We start from the raw sequence: 19,494 nt of genomic DNA, 5'->3' as shown, positions 1-19,494 counted from the left end.
TCTGAGAAAAGAGTTTGGAAAAGAATATTTCAACTGGAAGTAGGAACCACGATACAATTCAATAGTGGAAAGTAACCCAACGAGAGAGTATGGATTTTTTTTGGCATTTTTTAGATAGGGATTCAAACCCAAGACCCCTAGGTTATGATAGTGCAACCTAGCCATCCAGCTATCTCATTCAACTTGAGCCAGTATAGATTTTAAAATTTGAGTGTTAGCTTTGTGAAAATTGTCACAGCCCTTCTTTTTATACAGAATGTATTTGAAATTACAAAATGCTTCTTTTAGTTTTCCTTACCTATTGAGGTTATGAAGGCATTCATGGAATTTAAATAAAGAACTTAATTTATTCTATTTTCAACATTTCCACGTCATGTCCATTTTTAGTTCACTTAGCTTGTTGCTTCCTAGACATTTCTTCCGTTCATGTTTCATGCTTCATTTTTTTTTTTATGATGAGGAACCCTCACCGAAGCAAGGAAAACCCCAGGAGGGGCTCCATGACTATCCTGCCCTCCGTGGCCCACCTTTGAAAGCTATGGACACACCCATGTGTCAGCAAGGTTTGATCAGGTGTCCATCTCAATGCCCTCACAACCACCCGGCTGGCCATGTGGGCAACCCCGCGGTGATCATGCTTCATGAATTTTTTAACTACTTGTTTCCCACTTTGTGTCCTCGCAAATATGCCCCCTCCCCTAATTTCCAGTGCAAAGTGCTCATCCTCATTGCCTCATGATCCAGGGACAGCACAATGATCCCTCCTGTGTTTATTTCTTTTTACATGATAACTGATGACACATTACAAGATAAGAGGGATTTTTTTATCAAATCAATTTGTCTAAATTTTTTCTTTTCAAGTTGTCTAAAGTTTTGTTTCCTTGCATATTTAGAAATAGAAATCAACACTTTAGCTTATTTTCTTGTTCAAAGATGTGCATTGCAAATACTTCTGAACAGTTCGACTTGGCTTTACAAGAAGAGGCATGCAGCTTCCAATGACCCGTGTGTGTGTGTTTTGCTTGGTTAGTCAACCGTCCAGGTCTCCATGAATTTATCACGTCCTCAGCTCTTTGGCTCTGCTCTGCCTCTAGTTCAAATGGATGTTAAATTCTCAAGCAGGCAATGACCCAGTGCAGGCACACAGATTGATCACGTATATTTATTATGAGCTTAATGATTGTATATCCATTATGAGCTTAATGATCCTATACATACAATTGTTTAGGGATTCTAGGATCAAACACAGTTATTCTAAACTAGATCACAGGAACTTACAATAGTTGTTCTCAAGATACAAAGTTACAATCCTACCAATGAAGCCAGAAGTTTAAGAATCCTTAGACTAGACAGCCAATGGTGCGTGTGTGTGTGTGTATATATATATATATATATATATATATATATATATATATATATATATATATATATATAGAGAGAGAGAGAGAGAGAGAGAGAGAGAGAGAAACTAAAGTTCACATGTAGCATGTGCCAATGTGAAATACAACGTTCAACGAGAAGAGAACTGTGCTAAGTGCACAATGGCACACATACATTCAGAGACGTGAGATGCTTCCATGATAAACTGGTTGATTAACCAAATGAAGCTTTACACTATTCACATATGAAGCAAGGGATGTGAAGACAGGGTGCCATCATGTCAGTTTTCACAACCAAGGAGATGAGAGGGTTCTAAATTATGCACAAAACCCTCATTTGCCATGCAGCTATATAAATTGAAGCACACCAACTAAAAATCAGTAACTTTACATCAGAACAATGTAGCCTTGGCATAAAAGCAATTTGCCATTTCAGTTAGCTAGCTTGGAAATATTATCAGTTCCATTCTCCAACCGATTGATGATTTGAGATGCAAACCTCTCTAACTGTCAAGACTAGCGATGAATGAAGGATTCCTGGTAAGTAGTGCAAAAAACTGATCTCAAGTAACTCACCCATGATGGCTTCAACCATCACAAACAGCCATGAGTCATCAGGAAAAAAGGTGATTGTGTGTTTTATCATGCACCATGCATGCTATGACAAGATCACGTACTTTCTCCATTGAATTTATCTTTAAAAAAATTCTTTCTTTTGCTTAATCTATATTTTTTTAAAAATACAAAACTAAAAGAGCAGCAATTTGATATTGCCGCATTGAAATGATGAAAAGAGAAGAGGCACAAAAAAAATACATGATATAAGGGCTACCAGAGAAAAGTGTTTACTGGCTTATAGAAAATTAAAACCATGAGATAATGAAGAACAATATTAAACAAGCGTGCCAGTATGTTCTAAATTATGGATTGGAAAATATGAAACTATATTATAGCCTTAATTGTCAAGTTTATTTATGATATTCAACAACCACTATGCACTCTCAACTCATAATAGCAAAGTTACACAAAAGGCTTCTTTCCAACCTTTTGGTTTCTAAGTAGGAAAAGAGAATTTCAGATTGAGCTAAATAGCAATGGAAATGCAAAGAGTTGGCTCTATAGACAGGACCTTAGCATACATGTCACATTGGATAGTGAAGAAAAGTTGGAGATTTCACCTTTTAGATGCCACATTTTACGGACCTTAAAAAGAATTCCATCTCCGAAATTCGATATAAGCAAGACTCCAAACAAATGGAGATATCTCTAGCATATTAACTTCTGGTTCTTAATTGCGTTCTTCTTTACCATGTTGCTGCCACCATAAGAGATTAGTCTTCGTCCTAGTTAGTTATTTTTTTTCTTTATCAGCCATCATTACAGGACTCTTTTTAATGATCAAATCTTCTCTAATGTTCACATCTTCATATTGGATCACGTATGAGGGATCCAGAATATACTTTTTCAGCATGAACACATGAAAGACATCATGTATCTACCAGTATTGAAGAGGTTGCGCTAAACTGTAAGCAGTTTCACCTATCCGTTCTAGAATCTCAATCAGTCCAACAAATTTGCATTTCAACTTTCTTTTCTTCTTGAACAGAAACACACTTTTGGTAGATCTTCCACTGCAAAAATGAGCTACATGGGCCGTCTATCTGCTTAACTCACAATAGGTGACTCGACTCCATGCTCACCAATTTTTATTCTGAAATTTGTGGATATTGAATCCAAATAACAAAGCTAAGTGCTTGGCAACAACTGAATTTCTTATGTCAATCATAAAACACATATAGTTACCACGAGCATATCCATAATCTGCAGCAATGCACCAAAAGTACAACCGTACCTTCTAAATTATCTGATCTTCTCCTCAGGCAATGGATTATAGAGAAGCAGAAGAAACAGAGCAAAATTGGGAACCAAGAAAGGGATGATTGGGTGAATTCTACACAACCAATGCTTCCTATGTAGAATTTTCCTGGCAAGCTCTCCTCTTCTCAGTGCTCAATTGCAAAGGAGAAGGGTCTACACCCTTGGCTATAATCAATGGGGGTGTGGTTGCTGGAAAGGGCATTTGCACCTCCAGGAAGTCTCTGGCAACCCAAGTTTGGACAACCTTCTTAGGAATAGAGACAACCCATATTGAAGATGAATAGAAAGCCACCTGTTTCTGTTTCTGTTGCAGAAAACAGGCGGGTAGTCCCAGTTCAGATTACAAGGTATTTGTTTTGAGATGAAAAACTGGGCATAGAGGGAAGGCTGAGTCGTAGCCTCGTAGGTACTGCAAGAATGTGGGCTCTTCCCAATTACGTTGGAAGCTTTGAGAGATTACCTCTAGGCATGGTGGTAAAAGTGCTCTTTCCTTTCTTCCTCCCCAGTAAAAGAGAGAGGAAACCGACTGCAACCTTTCGTCGACCCAACAAAAGAGAGAGTTGATTGCAGACGGAGAGAATAGAAACCAGGAAAAAGATGGTTCGAGAAACAAGCCTCCTCTCTCTTTCTATCGCTGTGACATGCTAAACGGATAAGGCGCCATCACGTGTCTCACGGGGTACTGCAGCAAATTTCCGTGTCGTGTCCTATTCGATGAAAAATCGCTCAATAGCGTCTCGTGTTCTTTTAGCCATGTCCTTGTGACGATCATTTACAAAAACAAGGTGTCCAAGGTGAGTAGATTTGGTCACTGAATCCGGCCCTGTTAACTTAATAGCTAATTGTACATTATTGAATTCAGATGTTGGCTCTTTGGATTCGGAATTTCGGATTCAAATGCGAAAAATAAGAACAAATATTGTTTTCTTTATTTGAACCGGACTACATGGATTTTGATTCAGTTGGATATCTGAGCCAAATTCAAACCATTGACACCTAGATAAGTAGAACGAATTACTACACTTGGTATCTATCTAACCCAGGTAGATGGCCTTCTCAAATTGACTAGACAAGAGATTTCGAATGTTTTAGCAGATTCAGGATCCCCTATCAATCTCCTTATACCGAGTGAAACTTCTTTATTACCATGCATCATTAGCAAATATGATAAGGTCACATGCGGATCTTTATCCTCCTGATCCAACTTGATGAGGTCCTTTACAATGTACAATCCTATCTTGTAATTACATGAATCAGGCAGCCATCAAGTAAAGCTCCCAATACAGAAATGTTCGGGTCAATTGGCATGTTTACTAATAGATTGTAAGCCTCTGCTAGATACTCTCCACCAAAAAGGATATCAGTAACACATCATACTGTTCTGCCTTATTAATCACACATCCATAACAATGTGCTTATTTGCACATTATTTGAATTCTATTCAGTGATTGAAATCAACCGTACTGTTGTTTACCGTATCTCTCAAGTCTTACCCATCTATTCAGTCTAAGGTTACAATAATAAAATGACCAAAAGGGTAAAGAAGTGTTATGATTTTTGCTCCAAACGGATGGCTTCTTATTAAGTACTTTGATGTCAGAAAGAATACATTTGAGGACAATATGCCCCATATGGAAAAATGGACTTACCTGATGACACATATCCGACGAAGAGTTCCAAAACATGCATTACAAATTTGTGTCTTTCGTTTTATCCATGTGATTGATGGGCCTGGTGAATGTGATGCTGACATGACAAACTACCATAGTTGCTGATTTCTGAAGAGCAACTTGATGAGTTCTAGGCATGTTTAATGTTATCGATGGTGAAATTTTCGGTCATCTCCAGTCTTCTTGTGTGCAATCCCACCTTGACTAAAAGTATCCAAGATATCTAATTTTTTGCAACGGTCAATGACACGCTTGATGCTGATGTTGATATTTTTAGGAATTTTATACTGGTAGAAGATATGTATTGAAATTCCAAATGAATTAGAGAGAAGTAAGCTCCTTGTTGCTTCTGAATTAACAAACCTTACTACTATAGTACGTGAGATCATGGTAACCTGAAGTCAAAAAATGAATGCTTGAACACCGACACAAATAGACAGCCAGTGTCAACTCTTAACGATTTGTTAAGGGAAGAAGACCCTGAAAAAGTTGACGCCTGAGTTCCATGTGAACTTGCATTTTTTATTCTGGTTGAGGCCACGAACAGATGCACGTGTTCTTAATGATGTTTCTTTAAACAGGTGTATCTGAGAAAAAGATGCACATGACTGGAATCTGTGACCTTGTTGTTGTGCTTGACCCACAGCGGGAGGAGCGCGAACTTTGGGCATTGCTGCTTGGGTAAAGCAAGAAAGTGGTCAGTCAGTTTAATTAAAATATATACATAGATCCCACTTTTTCCCTTTTTACTTTTATGCTGACAGTTAAACAATGCTTCGTTGTGGTTCAGTAAATGGATTCAATTTGATGTTGGAAAGCCAACTTTGCAAAAGGAGAAGACATTACAAAAAAACCTCTGGCGGAGGAAAGTTCACATTCATTTAGTTTTGTAAGATCAAGCTTTTGAACAATAACCCGAATCTCGTTTAACCCAGGAGTGCCTCCCAAGTGGCTGATTGATGTAACCGGAATGTTGCAAATGAAGAAGTCTGGCATTGTTGGGTTGATCATGTTTGGGGTCAACAAGGGCTCAGCTCATCTGGTAGGGGCAGCTTGTGAATGCCACTAGACCAGCGGATGGTGTCCCTTGGTGCAAGGTGGAAAGCTGGGTGTACTCCCCAGCAGGCAGAGGGAGGGGGGATCCCCTTTCTCTTCTTTCACAAGTTCTTGCACTTTCGGGGTTCCATTCTCTTTTCCTCCTTATTCAGATCATTTGCATGCCTTCGATTTTGATTTCGGCAGGATTCACGTTCAATGCATGCCTGATGCGATGTGCATACATTCCTTTAGCTCCTAGATTCAAAGGCAAGCGGACTTCGAATTGATGCTTTAAGCACTGGACCCAACATGACCAACTCAGAAATCTGGATCTGGCAGATGCGCACCACTCCATGTCAGGGAACAAATAAGCCCCAAACGTGATGCTTCTGCGCAGATAATAAGCCCATAACATAATCACCACCAGCGCCCTTAGAGGACCTCCATGACAAAATGAAGTATAAACGAAAATAACACGTTCCGATGGCACCTCCATTTCTAATGCCATTCATGATCTGGATGGGTTATGACATCAGGGTCAACCTGACCAAGGATCCCGGGAGAGAGGCCGGCCTCCTACTACGAGATTGCTAAAAGAACACACGATGAACAAATTAGTCAAATAAATACATGAAAGCTTCACCAATTTAGGAACCTCCGCTCACAGGCTAACAAGCATCTACCGGACTTCAATTCTTCAAAGTTGAATTACAGCATCCAGGCTAGGGTTCGGAACAGAAAACACTGGGGAGTCTGTTCGGATCTGGGACAGCCAAAATTTGCAAAATCGCCACCCCATATCCGAACCGTTGACAACGGACCAAGCCTCCTAGCCGGATGAACGTCAGGAGAATCAATCATATTTCATGAGACAAGAAAAGGTAGACAACATAAAAGCTTAGAATCCTGCGCTCTACATAGCACATAATGTATATTAACCTTCTACAGAAATTAGAAAAATCTAGGAAGATGTGAGTATTCGCTAAGATGACATCAAGTCAGATGCGCTCTGAATCACATATAAATACACTGAAGGAAAGCTTTAATCCACCATGGAACCAAGCTTAGTCTGTTTTATGGATGCTGGTCGCACTGAGAAGCTCTGCCTCAACACTCCAAAGCTCCGACTTTAGGATTGCACTGGAAAATAAACGAAACCAACAATTATACATCAGAACGGCTTCAAAAGATATCGCCACCAGGAGTGGGAGAAGCACCACCAATTTGTATAAGCATGACCAAGACACCATTTGGAACACAAAAATTGAAGCTTCAAACTAGATGACTGATATTGAAGCAAAAGAAGGTTATCAACATGAATGAGGATGCAAACAATAAAGACCATGGCCACTGGGTCGATTAAGCTGAAAAACATGGATTTTATAGGCCCAAACTGAACAGATGTCTGGCCCATAAAAGGAATGAACCATGTTTTTATTGTCGTTTAAGAAATGAAAACATCGACAGGACTGAAACATTCAAACAGAGGAGTGTCCAACTGTCCATAAGAACACCAGCCCATGAAAAAGAAACACATCACTAACAAGTAATATTTTTTTCAGAACACCTTTAGTTAATTATATTGGATTAGATAGGGGGGGCTCAAATTAAAAGATTCAAAACGTTAAAGTAGAACCAAATGCCGAAATGAGGATGCATACTGTAAGTAGAGCTATCAATTTCCTCTGGCAGCTCCTTTATATCAACTTCAAACCTTTCTTGCACCTACAACAGCGACTCAACAGCAAAGATAAGAAACATTAGACAACATACCAGAACATTCAGAGAGAATCGCATGCAAAGCATAACAACCTGATTAAGAACATCAGAATCAGCGGCGGATGATACAAATGTGATTGCAAGACCTTTGGTACCAAATCGGCCAGCCCTGCCAACCTGCACAAAACAAGAGCTATAAGCAAACATGAAGGCAGTTAACAGAATGATCATTGGTCCAGCAACACGCAGAAGATGGGTAGGGAAGTAACCCTGTGTAGATAAGTGTCCGCTGAGTCAGGCATGTCATAGTTGATCACAATGTTCACACGCTCAATATCTATTCCTCTGCCAACCAGATCAGTTGCAACAAGAATCCTTTTATGACCCTCTTTGAAACCCTTGTATCTTGTCAATCTGTGCAATAGCAACACCTCTATCATCATAAATCCAGGGGAACTAGAAACAGCATACAAAGGCTTATCATCATCATAATCTTAATAACACAGACTAACTGAGCTAAGACATAACTCATTGCAAATAACTAAAAATATTTTTGCAACATTTTGTCATTCATGAATAGAAATTAGCAATAAATAAAATCAAAAGCTTGGGAAGCATGACAAACGCATATATTTTGGGCAAGGTATAGCAATAAAATGCAATGTTAACACGACTTTACAAGTATATGTGTCCATGTATAATTACATGATCAACCATGTATGTCCATGCAAAATCGAGACAAGGTTGGACACCACACACATTTGTGTCCTCAAGTTTTTGTCCTCTTTTCATTGCTAAAACTTAATATTTTTCTACGGGAACTGAATACTCTAGAAAAAATTCAAGAAAATATTCAACTATATAAGAACCAATAAAATAAAGAATGTGAACGATGAGTTAAACAGAGCATGGGATGTAAAAGGTCAGGGTAAAATGGATAAATTATGAAATAGTTGGCCAAACTACTGATATTCAGCAGAGACAATTCTGGAAGTAATTGCAAAAATCAGTAACAAGGTAATCACGGTACACAACAGCACAATGAATAAAAGTTAAATTGAAAAGTTGAAAACTATTTTCAGAGCAAGTTGAAAAGCAGTCTAGATGGAACTTAACAAATACAAAATGTACTCCCTCACTTGAAAAGGGAACACAAGGAAAAAACACAAACTTTAAACAAGTGAAACACAAAGGGAAGACATGAGAAGGAATGGAAGAAAGTGCCTTAGGGAATAAGCATCTTGGATGCTAACTCAACTACACGAAAAAGCAAGTCAATCATTGGACATCAAAACAAGAGGGAGACATTCAAGAGAGCTCTACATGCTACTAGCCATAGGATTGAAAGTTCAAACCTCTCTTCCTGAGGCATTCCAGAATGAATGCAAATGGAAGGAAAATTGCATTCCACAAGCAACCTGTTAAGTTCTGCTGCTCTGCTCACACTTTTGACGAAGATGACAACTTGATTGAAATCCAATGCATCTAGGAGGTCATTCAACTTCCGGTTCTTTTCCAACTCACTCAACTTTATGTAGTGCTGCAAAATAAATAAAGGTTGAAAACCAGCACAAACAAATATGAGATGCACAGATCCTGTTCATCCACAAGATACAATAAGTGTAAACATTTAATCAAAAATGTGAATGTGGAATGAAGTACCTGCACAAGACCATGGAGCGTCAACTTGGCCTCGTCGTCCACATAAATTTCCATTGGCTGAAAGGGAACAAATGTCAGGTCAAACCAGATTAGAGACTGTCCTCAACTCTCAAGTGAGTCCAGAGTCGAAATGAATAGCGCATCAACAGCTTCCACAATCAATACTCAGTCCCATCTGATGCCAGCTTTCCATGTATTACTCCCTTGCCAGCTTATTAAGAACTCTGGTTTGCTCCCCAAACCCAAATTCCAGAAGACTCAAAACCAACTTATAGTGACAAAGGAATGTCATGCTAACCCCTGATAGACCTATACAGTAGACAACCAAACCTAAAAGACCAAATAGAGAAAACAAAGTTCCAGATAAAACGGCCAGGGCAGCAACAGACCAGAACCAGACAGCAAACTTAAAGGCACCCCCATATGACATGCTTGTATCCCTGACAATGGTAACAAGGCCCCTAAGAAAGAAGAGAATCAAGCAGATAAACAAGATCTACCGAAACCATTAGGCACCACAAATACAACTATGACAACAGAAGATGCTACTTACTAAAGAACTCTCAGGAAGCTAGCAATTATAAAAGTAAATTAAGTTTTCAGCAGCATTGCCACAGGACATTACATCTTGCATAAATTTCTTGCAAACAGGTCGGATTTCTTTGCTGAGTGTTGCTGAGAACATCATAACTTGTTTATCATGAGGAGTCATCTTGAAGATCTCCTGCACATCTCTCCGCATGTCTACAGTGCATGACAAGCCAGGATCATCAAAAACAATAGAATAGCACATAATCAGAAAAACCATGAATCCTAGAAAGAAGTTCTCATTTATCTAACACCATTAATAGCTAAGAATTTACCCCAGCATAAATGAAGCAACATACATACCAAGCGATTCAAGCATTTTATCACATTCATCAAGAATAAAATGCCTCACATTCTTCAGAGCAAGGTCTTTCTCTCTGGCCAGCGCCAATATCCTCCCAGGTGTGCCAACAACAATATGTGGGCACTCATTCTTCAATAAATCTTTGTGTGTTTTGATGCTAACTCCACCATAGAAGACAGCAACCTTGATATCAGGTAGGTATGTACTGAACCTCTCAAACTCGTTGCAGATCTGGAAAAAGAGGTTTCATCAAGAAAACAATTTAGACATATACAACAGACAGAAAAGCAGCAGACACGACCTAATAATGAAAAAAAGTGATTAACACGAATACACACCTGGTAAGCTAACTCTCTTGTATGGCACAAAACAAGGGCTGCAACTTGACCTGCAACAGGCTCAATCTGCTGCAGGGTTGACAGAACGAAGACAGCAGTTTTCCCCATTCCAGACTTCGCTTGACAGATGACATCCATCCCCAAAATTGCCTGAGGGATGCACTCATGTTGCACTGATGGTAATGACATGAGGTAAGGAAATCCGCAGTAAGTAAAAAATAACCTTCGGGTCCTTCTTTGTCCTTTTATTTGAAAGATTTACCATACCAATTTTCTCCCACAAAAGTAGGAGCATAGTAGTAGTATATTACCTGCAGCACCAAAACACAATCAATGGTGATGATCATTCATAAAAGATGAATGAGAAAAAGTGAAAGCTAAACATAATAGAAGGCCCACCGAAAAAACAGAAACATAAAGTATGAAGTAATGTTCAAACATTTAAAAAGAAAAGTCATTGCAAGAACATGAACAATGTCTATGGATCACTAATCAAGCGTAACAGAACTAACAAAGGGTTACTAATTCAAGTGGTCAAAATGGAACAAAAATACCAAGCTTACCGGCTGTGATACAATAAAGGACATAAACTGGAGATTAACGCACACAAAAGGCATGAAACCTTTTCAAAGACACAACAGTTATGAAGAAATCTTACATACCATCCAATAAATGATTGTTCTAGATAAATACAAAGTACCATATCGAAATTCATGACTGTTCTCTTGATATTTCTTAGTTTCAATTTCAACTTAAATTTTGCAATTAAGATTTTCAAAGACGTCAAAAGCATGAAATTTGCAAAGAATCCAAGCACGGGATTAACAATCTAAGGGAATTAGATTAATAACAACCCACGACCTGATACATGCAAGCCTTGTTTATGGGTAGCTAGCAGGTCAAGGAACTTATTTGGCCATGATCGGTATTGCAATATACTCTAGAAGCCTACACATGCTAAAACATAACAAAACTGTCAATTGGACTTCAAAAAAGGATCTTTCGGCAGTTGTCTTCTTTCACTTAGTTCTTCCATTGCTATGGCAGTAAAATGACCTTTACTCAATTTTTTGACAATATCAACAAACTTTCAATATACAAAACCTACAAATTCAGGAAAAGGACTAGATCCTTCCAAAAAAAAAGAACTACACATAAAATCAAACTCCCATGCACAAATGCATCTTTTAGATACAAGACCCAGCAAGACAAAATCAACCCACCCCCTCCAACAAATTTGTGAGAACACTGACAAGGAATAACATTGGAACAAGAATCAACATGCAAATATCGGTAGGATACAAGGGAAAGGACCTTCAGAAGGGTGCTCAAATCCACAATCTACAATTGCTCGAAGAAGCTCTGGTTTCAAAAGGAAGTCCCTGAATCCTGAACTATGAATTCCAACATAACCCCTGCATTAAAAAATACAGAACATTATTGGTATACATCATGTTAGGTTAATACTACAAGTCATCGTTTCAGCAGGCATGACTATGCATCCAAGTTTATAGATAGGAAACATTTTACATTAAAATTTTCATGTGAAGTAACTCTTAGAAGCATACCCAAACACCACAACCTATTGGTATGCATCATTTCGGTTAAAACTGCAGCTATAGGTATTTCAATGAGCACATTCAACAGAATATCATTGACATAAACCATCTTAGGTCAAAATTGCGACTCAACTCATTTAAGCAAGTATACGCATAAAAAATCTACAGCAAATTGTATCAAAAAATGAAAAAAGAAATAATGTGTAAACGTGAAGAAGAATAAAAAGACACGGTTAAACTGCAACTGAAGCAAGAACAATAACTGTGAGACAACCAACAAAAGTAATGACTAAAAAACCTAAAATTATCAAAACACATAATACATGCTGGAATAATGTGACAAACACATGACAACTACTGTCGACCAAAGGAAAAAAAATGATAAGCTTTCCTCTAATAGGAAAGCATTTTTACTACTTATTCTTCCGTTAAATCAATGAACAAAACCATGGTTCTTCCACATGAGGAGTCAAAACAAACGGAAATATGAGGGCGTACTTCTTGGCTGATTCGCCAGCGGCCTTGGTGGCAACGGCATCGGCGGCCAACTCCTCTTCTTCCTCGTAATCGATGAGCTCCTCCTGGTAGTTGTCGTTGTCTCTTGCTTCCCCCATTCTACAACAAAACCAAAAGGAAAAACATGAGTTTCCAAGAAATCGCACCCAAAACAAACACAAAAACGAGAGAGGAGTGTTCTCTAGTGATTTAGGAAGAGCATACCTTCGCGCGATTCAGGAAACCCTAGAACCGAGTGATTGAGAAAGAAATAGCACGGGAGGGGAGTGAAGGAAAAAGGAAAGAGAAACCCTAAGCCCAGCACCTGTCACAACAAACACACAAAAAGAGTTTCACACTCGGGTTGGGCCTGCATTCTAGGGCTATTTATAGAGAGAAACTGCTACTTTTAAAAATTTTATCTATTCCTCCGATATAGAAAATGACTAAAATGTTCCTTTCGTGATCATCTGAGTGGGAAGGGGTTATTAGGAGGGTAGTTTGGAGATCTTCGGATTTGACTGGGTTGAGTTGAATGCGGGTCAGGTTTACCCGGATCCGATCCGTACCAAACCCTAGGGTCCGGGTATGGTTATAAATAAGAAGACTCGGGTTCGGACCCGAAAGTCAGATTAATCCATGGATCCGGGTATAGTTTGTGAAATTTTATACTCGACCCGAGTTCTGATTAAGACCCACAATTTTTTGATCTAAAAATGATAAAAAAATATTATTTTATCGGGTATGGCCTAGGTCATGTAGTTCTTATCGGGTCTGGATATGATTTTTCTTATAGTGTATTCGGTTAGACTCAGGTGTTGAACCTTATACCATACCCGAAATTTGGGGCCAAGTCCAATTTCACCTGGGTCCGAATCAAATCCAACCATTGACACCCCTAGGCTGAGACTTGAGAGCCGGGCTGAAAAACAAGATGAACCACTAGTTCGAACTTTAGAGCTCCTGAAATACGCTAGCTCTAGCCTAACAATCCATATTCGTCTCGGTTAGGCTCTTATAAGCTCGTGTATTGATAATAAATATTATATATATATTATCTAATATAATAAAAATTATTTTGAACACCTTGTGGTTGGTTTGTTTATGTTTAATATGTGATAGCTGTTAAGAGTTGTTCCAAATCGGATATAATGAGCTGGATCTGATTAGTATTTGGGTGAGTCATTATCCATATTACTCCACGTTGAAAACCACATGGCTACGTACTATTTAAGGTTGCAAATTGGTCAGGTTCAAGTGGTTCTGGATAAAAACTGCATACTTCAAATCTTGTTAATTCCTCTGTTTAAGAGCTGCTGCTGCTGGAGTTTAAGCGAAAAGGGGAAAGAACTGAGATGAAGATATGTGATAGGAGTGTTGTCAACTACATCCTCAAAAAGCCGTACTTGAAATGGAGAGATGGAAGGTCATCTCTACTTCCATCTTCACTATCATCTCCCAAATCTGAATTCTCAAAAGGGATTCGGTGAATTGCTATCTCCTTCAAAGATCAGGCTCCCAAAGCAAGTTTATATGTAAAAACATATAATAAATACTGATATATGGAGCATGGATCCTGTTTTTATTTTGTTCAAGTGAACAATTGATTGGAATAGAAGTTTGATTCACCCAGCCAGCTGGGGATGTAAAGAGTTTGGATTCATGTCGGATGTGGGCAGTACCAGATTTGACTAATCCGATGTTGGCTAAACAGATTTGAATTCAGATCCAGATTCAAAATCAAAAGGTAAAAAACTCATACCATATCTGGTTTTTCACATGTAATCAGATTCAGTTATCCATCATATTCGGATATTTGACAGATTTGATAGCAAAAAAAAAGCAATACTGTATTTGCATCAGATTTAGCTTATCAAATCTTAAATGGAGTCGGATTCATTTGGATATCAGATAAAATACGATCCATTGACATTCCTAACCATGCTTTATCTTGCGTGTCATTACTACTGAGCAGACCACTCTAGGCAACTATGTGAAAACACTGCAGAAAAAAAAAACTTTTGTGTAAGACGCTAGCTCATTTCTATGTCTAAGTATAGAGAAATGGATCTTGATCCTTTCAATACCTTATCAAGATCCACTTCATCAACTGGCCTAAAAGTTCACGGTTGGATAAGTATTTAAGTTAATAGCGTTGTTTATCATTTATTTACAACAAGTCACTTAAAATTAGTGGGAAAATACTGAGACCTTCCTAGCTTTATTATTTATTTACAAAAAATCGCTCAACATTTGAGTAACTGCATTTAGCTGTTTGCTTTTCTTGCTTTCAAGTTTCACGTTTGGTCCTAACATCATTTTTTGCTGACCCTTGTGGAATTAAAAGAAAAAAGTGAGTAAAATGCCTTTATTTTAAATTTGTTCAACAAAAGACATTAAGATAACACAAGATGATTCTTTTTATAGGAAAAGTAAATAATGTGCTTTAAGATAAAGTAGGCACTAACTTCTCATGCAGTGGGACCCACACTGCATGCAGAGGATGGTCCACAATAGAGGCAATAGACGAAATATCATTGGCTGATCATTCACATGGACACTTTGCTAGTGGAAATCTCAATCAATAAATGCAGATAAGGTACCATGAACTTTTCCAAAGGAAATTTTCAATTGTAATTGTTTGTTTCCTTTAATCTCAGCCAAAGTTTTGTGTTTTATTTTATTCTCCCGAGTAAGGCCACTAAGTGGTAGGTTTGGAAGAGAGAAACTTTTATAGGAAAAGAAAGTTTTGCTTATGAGAAGTTTCTCAGAAGAAAGTTTTTGATTTATTTGTGTAGCGTGAGAAAAATAGAGTGGAAGGACGGTGGTGGTGAGATGGATGATGGTGGTTATAGGAAGATGGTTGGTGGTGGTGAGATGGATGGTGGGGAGTGTAAAAATAATAGAAAACATTCTTTCACCCTTTCACATAGAGCAATGTTTTTTTTTTATTTTGCATTGCTTTTCCTACATCTTTCTCGCTTCCAATTTTTTTTGTGTGTGATAAACACTGATGATTGCTGCTTAGAAAAGCTGTAAAAAAGAAGGGCTGTCAACAGGTTGAACATGAGGTCAGCTACTTGGTTAAAATAGTGAAGACTCAGATGAAAAATTATCAAAAATTGGGACTAATGATTCAAACCCTACTGGGTCCAGGTCCAGATATTACCTGAATTCAGAAGTCGGGTCCAAATCCATATAGCAATACCTTGAAAAACAGACGAATGACAACAGTGATTTTTCAACCCGTCTCACGTCTGAGAGTGGAATGCACAATGATCGCTCCAGACGTACCGTGGAGTGGATACCAGTAGTCACAAAGCAAATAAATTTAAATGGCACTAAACTTGAATATAGAACATCCAAATTAATGTTTATCGCCTGCAGCCTTGTTGAATTAAAATGAAGAATCAAAGTAAGATTCTTCTCAGTCTAACAATCTTTTTTTCTGTTATTTTTTTTTAGCATACGTTAGCATAACTAGGGTCATAACCATTCCCTCTTTAAAATGCACCTTGCCCTCAAGGTGCCTACAACAAACATGACAATCATTATGGTTTCTTTGAGGAATTGTGTCATCTTGGGTTGTATTTTCGATCACTTTCTAGCCCTGAAGCTAGCAGCAATCCACCTTCACTTGGACCACTTGATGTTCTACCCGAGCGTACACTGTAGTAATCCCTTCTTGCTTGATGCTCGATGTTATTCTCATGGACTTTGTAGGTGTTATTCATGATCCCTGCATTTTGGGCCAGCAGTCTTGAATCTTTAAGGCGCATGACTGCAAGGAAGCATGTCGCCCCAAACACTGACATGAACAGGGGCACATGCTGCAAAAACAAATTGGCTGGAATGGCAGCTGGTTTATACAGTCTCAGCTTAGCTTCATTATTTTTTTGCATATCTCCTTTTGCTGAAATAAATTCCCTTGTTGATTTTGCCTGTGCTTTATTCTCCTTAATTTCAATGCCATAAACTGTTTCTGTAGGAAAGAAATTAATTATGGTTGCAAGGGTAACTAGGAAGGGAGCAATCAAGTTCCAATGAGGACCTTCCTGAGCAAATGCAGTTAGACTTGGTGTTTGCCACAGGCAATGTAGTTGCTGCATCACATTTCTGCCACAGCAAATCACTTCAGCACTCCCAATGACAAAGATTGAAGCAGCCCCTATACACTATCGTTAATTTCTTCATTATGCAGATCTAGGCCCACTCCATTGAAACCTCCCTTTGAAACTGTTTCTCTTGCCTTCACACAATCTTAGTTTTGCAAGGTTACATGCTTGGAAAGATATTCATGGCATTTTTCTAAATTGAATTCACCATATCATATGATATCGGCTAGCACTCCCTTTGTCCAACTCTTGCATCTACGTACAACAATTTTATTATCTTCTCTCCTTGACGATGATAATTATCATCCTCCATGATCATATTGATGATGATATTTATAGTCACCAATAGTGTCACATCAACTAGGATAAGATATGGTCGTTAATGTTAAGCTTATCCCTACTCTTATTGATGCCGATAATTATCATCGTCCATACTGTAACTTTAACTTATCCCTAATCATATTGATGATGACAATTATCGTCGCCAATAAGAGTAATATCAATGACGATAAATATCGTAGTTGGTGTCAAACTTAGCCCTAATCTTATTAACAACGATAATTATCATCACCGATAGTTTGACATCAACGATGATAAATATCATAGTTGATGTTAATCTTATTCTTAGTCTTTTCGTGGGAGGTCTCCCTCCTTTTTTCTCATTGTTCTCTCCCGAAAACCCTTCTCCTGTACCATCTCTTCGCCCTTTGCCACTGCACTAGCCCCTACCCTCGCCATTGCCCGACACACACCGCTCGCCCTCTATCGTACACCCACTGCTCGCCCTCACCGTTGTTGGACACCCGCTAGCCCTTTATGGCTGAAGCAATGCTAGACTCTCGTGGGCATCGCTATCTCTTCTGGGATCGAGCATTCACAAAAGATCCTTGGCATCACTATCTCCTCTATGCATTCACAGAAGATCAAAAGATTTAGTTGATTTTCTGTTTTGATAGCTACAATAGAGCTTGATAGTGCATAATTATATTGTTGGTGATCCTTCTCCTGTGCTATACATAAAAAACTTAGCAAAAGATGTGGCTCCTGATGACTTCTACTATATATTTGGTAAGCTGAACCTTTTTTTAAGTTTTGCAACTGCAAAAGAGTTTTCATATAGAGATGTTTCAGATTCTTGTAAGTGGAGAAACTTGTAAAACAAAGTACCTTTTGTTTATTAAGATTTTTTTGTAAAAGAATCTTTGGATGCAGGTGTGATAATTTTTTAATTAATTTTAATATTTCTCTTAACTTCTGCTGCTAGTGTTGTACTCAAACGTTTGCTCTTCATAGTTTGTACTGCAGGATCATTTTTTGGCAGTGTTGAAGCAGTCAGATGTGGGATCAATGTTAAGCTGATGCTAGTGAATTATATATTTTCCCCTGTTTCTGTTGCCTGTTGGCATTTATTCTTACTTTTTTTTGTCATTGTCCAGTATAACTATTATTCTCGCACTTACCTGATTGATTCTTGTCTTATTTTGGTGGTTGTCGTTAGAATCAATGCATCAAATGAATGGAGCGACATGCCTGCATGAGCTTGTGGAAGTATTTGTGTTAATAGTTAAGCATATTTGCTCATTTGACTTGAGGTTTCTCACTTAATTTACTCTATGCTAATAGAAGATCTCATTATTGCATTCCTTGATCTTCTGCATATTGTTTTTTCTAGGTTATGTATGCCTACTCATTTTTTGCATTGTTATCTTTTAACTGCACCTTGTTGTTATATTTGTTAATAAAGTTGAAATGGCTGTGTTATTTTCCCATAATAAATTATGAGTATTCTTTCATTTTATCCACAAACTCTCGGCATGCCAGCATATTCAAATATTTGTTATATTTGTTAATAATGACTTCATACCTTATTGTTATATCTTCTTGCCCACCTACTTATTATTATACATTTAAGCCAATTTGATACACTAATATGTCAACCTTGATTGAGCTGAAGGACCATAACTGAGTAAGGTTGAGACATTATTATATCTCAGTCTCATTTCTGCTAAAGGATTTCAACTAAGTTGCCAAGCCCATTACTGGTCTAACTGACAACAGCACCAAGAGTCGGGTGCATAGCAGAGAGAGAGATTACCCTTCCAATCCTAAGAATTATGAAATCTTGATTTTCATCATTGTTGTCAAGGTTTTCTTCTGTCAGTTTAAGTAGATCTGCAAGGTTTGATTCATTGGAGACCTTTAGTTTTGTTATAAATTTCCCAGAGTCTGTTGCTTCCCATTTGACATAAACATCAGTCACATAATCACTTTTATCATTGCAGGGCTGGTTTTCCTTCAAGTCATCTTGTGCTTGGAATTTGTTTCTTCTTCTACAATAGATCCTCCATAACCAGCTGCCATATTCTTATCTTTTCATATAATTTTAAGTGCTAACAAAAGCATAACTTCAGGTCCTACATCGAGAAGACTGAATCTTTCATCAACGAAAATAGTTTTCAACATATATCCAAAAATCTTAGACAAGTTATTGTCAGACCAATACACTAGCACTGGATTTTAATAAATGCGAAAACATTACCAATAATGAAACTGAATTCTTTTCTGATGATATGCAAGCATATTTAAAAGAAAAAGGAATTGATCACCAATATAGTTGTGTCTCGACACCCTAATAAAATGGAGTGGTTGAGCGCAAACATAGAGATCTTCTTAACATAGTGTGGACACTTCGATTTCAAGCTCACTTACCTTTGAAAACTTGGGAGGAATGTATCCTAACTACCGCCTA

At 38.0% G+C, this 19,494-nt stretch overlaps 2 protein-coding genes across 3 annotated transcripts; both read right to left on the bottom strand.

Moving 5' to 3' along the window:
- Positions 1-3,046: 3,046 nt before the first annotated feature.
- LOC149814917 (uncharacterized) lies at positions 3,047-4,754 on the bottom strand. The gene is given in 4 exon segments (XM_089990445.1): positions 3,047-3,330; positions 3,398-3,438; positions 3,441-3,703; positions 4,751-4,754. Coding segments are annotated over 4 exon segments (399 nt in total). The 3' UTR covers positions 3,047-3,239.
- A 2,073-nt stretch (positions 4,755-6,827) lies between these two features.
- Positions 6,828-12,991, bottom strand: LOC149814916 (DEAD-box ATP-dependent RNA helicase 15). 2 transcript variants are annotated; one of them, XM_089988253.1, is made up of 12 exons: positions 12,856-12,991; positions 12,634-12,750; positions 11,891-11,991; positions 10,577-10,887; positions 10,238-10,469; positions 9,972-10,090; positions 9,347-9,403; positions 9,040-9,224; positions 7,954-8,098; positions 7,778-7,861; positions 7,627-7,690; positions 6,828-7,105 (listed from the first exon to the last, which is right to left on the bottom strand). In XM_089988253.1, exons 4-12 carry the CDS (start codon positions 10,763-10,765, stop codon positions 7,095-7,097), a joined length of 1,086 nt encoding a protein of 361 aa, XP_089844379.1. In that variant the 5' UTR covers positions 10,766-10,887; positions 11,891-11,991; positions 12,634-12,750; positions 12,856-12,991; the 3' UTR covers positions 6,828-7,094. The 2 variants fall into 2 exon arrangements, with proteins under 2 accessions (XP_089844379.1, XP_089844378.1); XM_089988252.1 differs by having other exon boundaries at positions 10,577-10,749.
- Between the last annotated feature and the right edge of the window lie 6,503 nt (positions 12,992-19,494).

Source organism: Nuphar pumila, chromosome 15, assembly GCF_984573655.1.
Source record: "Nuphar pumila chromosome 15, dmNupPumi1.hap1.1, whole genome shotgun sequence".
In the NCBI taxonomy this organism is placed as follows: Eukaryota; Viridiplantae; Streptophyta; class Magnoliopsida; order Nymphaeales; family Nymphaeaceae; genus Nuphar; species Nuphar pumila.
This window is presented reverse-complemented; position numbering and strand designations above follow the sequence as displayed.